Source organism: Elephantulus edwardii, unplaced genomic scaffold (assembly GCF_000299155.1).
Source record: "Elephantulus edwardii isolate Elephantulus edwardi_28Jun2011 unplaced genomic scaffold, EleEdw1.0 scaffold00065, whole genome shotgun sequence".
Taxonomy (NCBI): Eukaryota; Metazoa; Chordata; class Mammalia; order Macroscelidea; family Macroscelididae; genus Elephantulus; species Elephantulus edwardii.
The window spans coordinates 12,846,619-12,853,956 of NW_006399815.1; the positions used below are offsets into that span (position 1 = coordinate 12,846,619).

Consider the following 7,338-nt stretch of genomic DNA (forward strand, 5'->3'; position numbering starts at 1 on the left):
TGGCAAGCTCTGGTGGCCTACTGGCAAGAAGCTGCACTATAATCCCAGAGATGTGAGGTTCGAATCCACCATATGTTCTGCTGAAGAAGGAGGGACAATCTCCTCCTGTATCAGTCAGACCTGATTTGATGGTACACACATTAAAAAAATTTTTAAAAAAGTAATAAAAAAGTAATTAAAAATATTTAAATATAAGTATTTAAAATTTTTACCTATAAGAGTTAGACTTCTATGTAAGTACTTCTTATTTTGATACTTAGTATAAGCAAGTATTGATTTTCTATAACCCCACAGTCAGCTTGTGCACATTTGCCTTTTATCTGAATGGTGCTATTCTTCTAGTTGCTACAGACTAGAGATCTGTATACTTTGATTAGAAATCTAAATGGCAAAGTAAAGAAGATAATCCAGGTTGTAGTTGAGGTTTATCTAAAAGATACTACATTTCCTTTTGTTAGAAATTTAAAGCCCCCTTTCCAAAGGAGGTAGTTAAAACTACATAGTCTATACCTTGCTCATAGCATAAAATCATAAATCTATTTTAAATTAATATGAAAACAAAGAGATATGAGAAATAGCTAAATACATTTAAAGGGACACTAGAAGTGATTGAAATAATAGTCATGGAATGAATGTCAATGTGCTAGGATTTCTTGAAAGCATGAAACAATTATGAAAATGAAATCTGATCTCATTAAATTCTCATTTACCAAAGCTTTTTAATATTTACTACTAAAACATTGCTATAAATAATTCAAGCTTCTATTGCAGCATATAAAGTATATCACTCAAAGAAAATTAAAACACTCCAGGCTATTAAACACATAGTAACTCTTTATGAAAATTAGAAATCACCAAATCTAGAGTTCTGAGAGCAGTTTGCGTTTTTGAGCAATCCTCTATATATAATGCCAAAAACATAAATATGAATTTGTGACTGTAAAAGGACACAAGAGTTTAAGGTATATTTTCCATATGAACCTTATTAATACATCATCCAATTTAGAAATATTTTATATGCCAAAAAGTTGCCAAATGTGAAATTAATTAGGTACACAATTGGAAATTAAGTTTCTCAGGTTCGTGGATAAAGAAGAACTTACCATGTAATTTTCCTTGTATTGCCAATTCATCAAATTCATTTGGAAACTTCAAACCCTCTACTATTCTACTCCCAGTTGTCAAGATGTCATAGAGAAGCAAACCAAATGAATAAACATCAGCTTGTTGGTTATAAATAACGTTTCCTCTGGCAACTTCAGGTGCACGAAACCCTGAAAGTAATCAGATATGTTAATCAAATAAATACCTGACATCTGGGTCCAGAAGGTAGCAAATACATAATGAGGCATATACGTGGGCATATAAACCTAAGATAAAGCCCAGGAAAATGAATTAAAGTCCAACATATATTATGCAAAGTCTATAAATTATTGCTTACCTAAAATCTACAAATTATTTATATTTACCCTAAAGCCTATAAATTATTCTTTTGTTTGTTTTCATTGTGTGATGATGTCAAGTCCATTTGGACTAAATGTACCAATACAACAAAGAAACATTGCAATATAGAGTTCCCAAGACTGTAATTTTTCTACAGTAGATCACCAGATCCTACCTGATGTGGAACTACTGGTGTGTTAAAACTGCTTACATTTTGGTCCAGTGCTTAATCGTTATTGTTGTTGTTGATTGTTCTCAAGTCGAGCATGACTCATAGCACCCTTATGAACAAAAGGTCTGAAGCCCCTCTACAACGATCAACATTTATCAAAGCTCATAGAGTTTCTGGAAGCATGTTATTTAGGAAGTGGATGCCACTCTTGCTTCCAAATGTTTAATCACTATGCTATCAGTATTTCGTCCTTTTTTTTTTTAACAAAATTAAAGTCTTATACTGAAGATTATCCAAAAACGACTGGAACAGCACATCAACAGAGAACTACCAGAAGTCCAGGCTGGTTTCAGAAGGGGCCGTGGTACTAGAGATATTGTAGCTGATGTTAGATGGATCTTGGCTGAAAGCAGGGAATACCAGAGGAATGTCTATCTGTATTTCATTGACTATGCAAAGGCATTTGACTGTGTAGATCATAACAAACTATAGCTGACTCTGAGAAGAATGGGAATCCCAGAACACTTGATCATTCTAATGCAAAACTTATACTTGGACCAGGAGGCAGTCGTCAGAACAGAGCAAGGGAACACTGCATGGTTCAAAATTGGGAAGGGCGTACACCAGGGATGCATTCTATCTCCATACCTTTTCAACCTATATGCAGAAGAGATTATCCGGGAGGCGGGGCTCTATGAGGAGAAATGTGGGGTCAAGATTGGTGGATGATTTATCAACAATCTGCGTTATGCGGATGACACAACCCTGCTTGCTGAAACTGAGGAGGACCTGAAGCGCCTGCTGCAGAGTGTCAAGGACTTCAGCCTACAATATGGATTGAGGCTCGATGTCAAGAAGACAAAGATTCTCACCACTGGACCAATTGGCAGCATCAGGATGGATGGTGAAGAGATTGAGATTGTACACAGCTTTAGTTTGCTTGGCTCCATAGTCAACAGTCTTGGCACCAGCAGCCAGGAAATTAAAAGGTGCATTGCCATGGGAAAGTCTGCTGTTAGGGACCTCTCCAAAGTGCTGAAGAGCAGTGGTGTCTCTTTGGAGTCTAAGGTGCATCTGATACAGGCCATGGTCTTCGCAATCACCTGTTATGCATCAGAGTTGGACAATGACCAAGGAGGATAGAAGGAGAATTGATGCCTTTGAGCTGTGGTGCTGGAGAAGAGTATTGAGAATACCATGGACTGCTAGGAAAACAAACAGATTTGTCCTGGAAAGGGTTAAACCGGGTGGCATCTTGGAGGCAAGGATTCTGAGGCTCCGTCTAACATACTTTGGACATGTTGTGAGGAGAGACCGGTCCTTAGAGAGGGACATCATGCTTGGGAGGGTGGAGGGACAGCGCAGGAGAGGAAGGCCCTCTATGAGGTGGATTGATTCAGTGACTGGGATAATTGGGATGGGAGTGTCAGAGATAGTGTGATTGGCACAGGACAGAGCGGAGTTTAGGGCTGTTGTACATAGGGTCGCTATGACTCCCAGGCGACTCGATGGCACATAACAACAACAAAAACAAAGTCTTACAGGTGGAAAACCCAAAAACTATTTCTAACAGAAACCCTTTTGGCATATTATTTTAAACAGAAAAAGTCTGAGGGGAGAAAACTTCTGGACTTCACTCTAAGTAATTCTCACATCATCATAATTCTGTCATTATTTCAAAACCTCCGTCTCTGAGCCTTCTGCCCAATGGGGGAATAATATAAAAATCAAAATCATCATTAAAATAAACAAAACCCCTCTTGCAGTTGTTGGCTCATGTGAAATGTATTCAAAGGCAAATAAATTTTTTCATTCCACAAAAGTGATAAAATACATTTAAACATGTCAAAAAAGGGAGATTTCCAACATTATTCATAATAGTCAAAACATGAGTAATGCAAAGAAATCAGCAAAAGATGAAAGTCAGCATCCCTTCAATAGGCTGGAGAGACATAAAGAGTTGAGGACACAGATTCAAGATTCTGAAACCCTTATAACCTTGTGGGGTTGATTATTCTAAGGATTGAACACCTCTATAGTATTATTGTCTAGCTCATAGATCTGTTTATTATTTGATCAAAAGCTGTGAAACAGCAGTGAGCTCAGTTCCAGGCTCAAAGAGCAGCCAAGGGCCATATTGTTGAGCAAGAGCCATTATTTTTATTTTGAATTTTCTTCTACATTTATTTCCTGCTATGTATCTATGATCTTTCTCATTTGTTTGTGATATTGTGGCCACTTTCAGAGTAGTTAACAGTGATAATCTGGCACAACCTAATTCTTCTTGTCTCAGGTTTATGGAAGCTTGAGATTTGGTAGGTATATTAATGCCATGTACTAAATATTTCCATGCGTCTTTGATTTCCTTCACACTTCTATCCTCAATACAGAGACAAACTAATAGTTACACCTCAAGTGGCCACTCCCAAGCTTTTAAGTCCTCAGTCTTATGCCTTCCCTTGTAGGGTATAGAGCAAGGTAATTGTGGACTGTGCCAAGTGGCCTTGATGTATCCAGAAACTGTGGGATCAAGTCCCACAAACAGAAACTTAGAGTGTTAGGTCATAGTTTATAGTTTTTATAGTTATAGTTTGGTTTATATATATGGTGTTCAGTTATATACCAGTAGACCTCAGAATATTTGATTATAGCTAAGTTATCTACACGGTATTTTGCCCCTAGTTGGCTCTATTATATACAGATGCATATTTGCAGCGCATACAAACAGTCATGTTGACATACTACCTGCCATACCTATAGATTATCTTGCTGCAGTCCCTTTCACTTCTCTTATCTGTTCATTTTGTCTATCTGCATATGTACCCGTTCCTAAATTAGTGTTTGTTATTACTGGTAATGGAGGAGTTTATATCTAATTGCCTACAGCTGTTGGTATCTGTTGTGCAACATTGTTATTTCCTTTTCTTTAATGATGGTATAATTACTCCTTATGTTATATAGGCTTTCACTTCATCCAACTTATTATGTGCATATTATCTAATTATATTTTTACCTTTCTTTTTCCTTCCTCTCCCATCTGTTTGCTGTTAAAGAACATTTTAATCTGTGTATAAACTTTTCCTTAGATGTTTTATAGCAGATTCATACAATATTTATCCTTTTAGAACTCATTGCACTCATCATACATGTTCATTCATGTTACAGAGAGTTTTTTTCGAATTCTTCATGATTCTTTACTATTTCATAATATTTCACTGTGCAAATTATATAATACGGTGTATCTATTCATATGTTGATAGACATTTAGGTTGTATTTATCTTTCTGTTATTGTAAATAATGCTGCAACGAACATGGCTGTGCTTGTGCCTATTCGTGTCCCATTTCTACAACATGGTAAAGAATACGTTTTTTAATATCTCATTTGATGCACAGAAGTACCATTTGATTAGGCAGATGAGAACTTTGCTTATAATAAATTATATAAATCTATCATGACATGTTTGGGATGTCTAGGAGCTTAGTGGTAAAGAGTTGTGCTGCCAACCCAAAGTCAAAAGATTCAAATTCACCAACTGTTCCATAGGAGAAAGATGAGCAATCTCCTCCCCTGCAATTAAGTGCCTCTAAGAAGGTTCAGCTATGAGTTGGTTCCAAATGGATGGCAACAACATCATTTTATGTTATGTATTGCCTAAGGCCACAGACAATAAATGGTAAAGTCAAGATACCTTTAAAAGAATATTGTTGTTAGGTGTCATCAAGTCAAGTATGACTCATAGTGACCTCATGAACAAAAAAACTCAAGCCTATCCTATCATGTCCCATCCTCATAATCTGTAACACACATCCCATTGCTGCAGTCACTGTGTCAATCCAAGTACCTTTCCAAGCATAATGCCCCTCTCCAAGTAATAGCATCTTATTGCAACATGCCCAACTTTATCATCTTTGACTCTAAGGAGTACTATGGCTGCACCTTCTCCAAGATATACCTATTGGAATATTCACCACTCTTCTCCAACATACAGTGCAAAGGCATCAATTCTTTTTTCTGTCATCCTTAGTCATTGTATAGCCCTCAGATGCACAGCAAGTGCCTGAAAAGACTATGCCTTGATTTGGGCCCAACTTGGTTCTCACAATAATTAGATGTCCCTAACTGCTGAATTTCCCAGTAAAATACACCTCCTGATCTCCTGACTGCTGGTATATTGATTAAGTATCTAAGTAAGATAAAGTCCTTGAGAATTTTAATCTTTTCCCCATATATCATGATGTTGCCTATGTGTTCACTGGTGAGAACTTTTGTTTTATTGGAATTAAGATGCAATCCATATTGAAGACTACAGTGTTTAATTCTTCTTCAACAAGAATTAAAATTCTCCTCACTTTCAGCAAGCAAGGTTGTATCATCTGCATGAGTTACCCACATATTAACTAATTTGTTAACACTATTTTTAACTTTTTTAGAACTTAAAAGGTATTTTTGAGGCTGTTGTTACTCACATAAGTTCTTTATTGTCTGTTCACTAAATGTATTATATCAAGGTAATGGGTCTTCATAATTACTTCCTATGCATCAAAGAGCTGGACAATGAATAAGAATGCTAGAATTGCCGCCTTTGAGTTGTGGTGCTGGAGAAGAGTATTGAACTGCCAAGAGAATAAACTGGTCTGTATTGGAGAGAGTGAAACCAAGTTGCTACTTGGTGGCAAGGATTTTGAAGCTCCATCTCACATACTTTGGACATGTTGCCAGGAGGGACCAGTCCTTGGAGAAGGACCTCATGTTTGGAAGGGTGGAGAGACACTGCAGGAGAGAAAGACCCTGGATGACATCCATTGACACAATATCTGGGGTAAAGGGTGTGGCTCTGGTTAGGGCAGGGTTCAGATCAGTGGTACATAGGGTTACTATGACTCACAGACAACTTAATGGCATATAACAAGAACCAATGTGAAGCACACTTTTCTCTTAATGAATTTACTGTTATAAACAAAGAATTTAGAACTGAAGGATCTTAAACCAGGAAGCTGTTAAAGAGGCTACTTTGCCTAAATACCCATGAATACCCAAATTATTTTACAACAGATTTTAACCCTAGAGATATCAATTTACATAGGTTAGAACTACAACAAATTTTTGCATTTGTTTCATAATGAGTCAGAGGAAATAAAGATAATTCTGAAGATATGGAAATAAATATTTAGTGTAACATGAAATTGTTGTTGTTGTTGTTGTTGTTGTTGTTGTTGTTGTTGTTATGTGCCGTCAAGTCACTTGCGACTCATAGTGACCCTATGTACAACAGCCCTAAACCCTGCTCTATTCTTTGATACACCCATCCTAATTACCTCAGACACTGAATCAATCCACCTCATAGAGGGTCTTCCCCTCCTACGCCATCTCTCCACTGTCCCAAGTATGATGTCCTTCTCCAAGGACCTGTCCCTCCTTACATTTCCAAAGTATGTCAGACGAAGCCCCAGAATCCTTGGCTCAAAGGAGTAGCCCGGTATAACCCTCTCCAGGATAAATCTGTTTGTTTTCTTGGCAGTCCATGGTACATTCAATACTTTTCTCCAGCTCTAAACCTCAAAGGCATCAGTTCTCCTTCTATCCTCCTAAGTCATTGTCCAACTCTCTGATGCATAACAAGTGATGGCAAAGATCCTGGCCTGTATCAGATGCACCTTAGTCTCCAGAAAGACACCATTGCACTTCAGAACTTTGGAAAGCTCCATAACAGCAGACTTTCCC

The 7,338-nt window shown here is 37.4% G+C and overlaps 1 protein-coding gene across 1 annotated transcript in view; it reads right to left on the bottom strand.

Moving 5' to 3' along the window:
* LRRK2 (leucine-rich repeat kinase 2) overlaps positions 1 to 7,338 on the bottom strand; it is a 244,601-nt gene that overhangs the window by 22,359 nt on the left and 214,904 nt on the right. Inside the window, exon 42 of the mRNA XM_006888199.1 lies at positions 1,104 to 1,274. Coding sequence (XP_006888261.1) covers positions 1,104 to 1,274 — 171 coding nt within the window. The remainder of the gene's footprint in view (positions 1 to 1,103; positions 1,275 to 7,338) is intronic.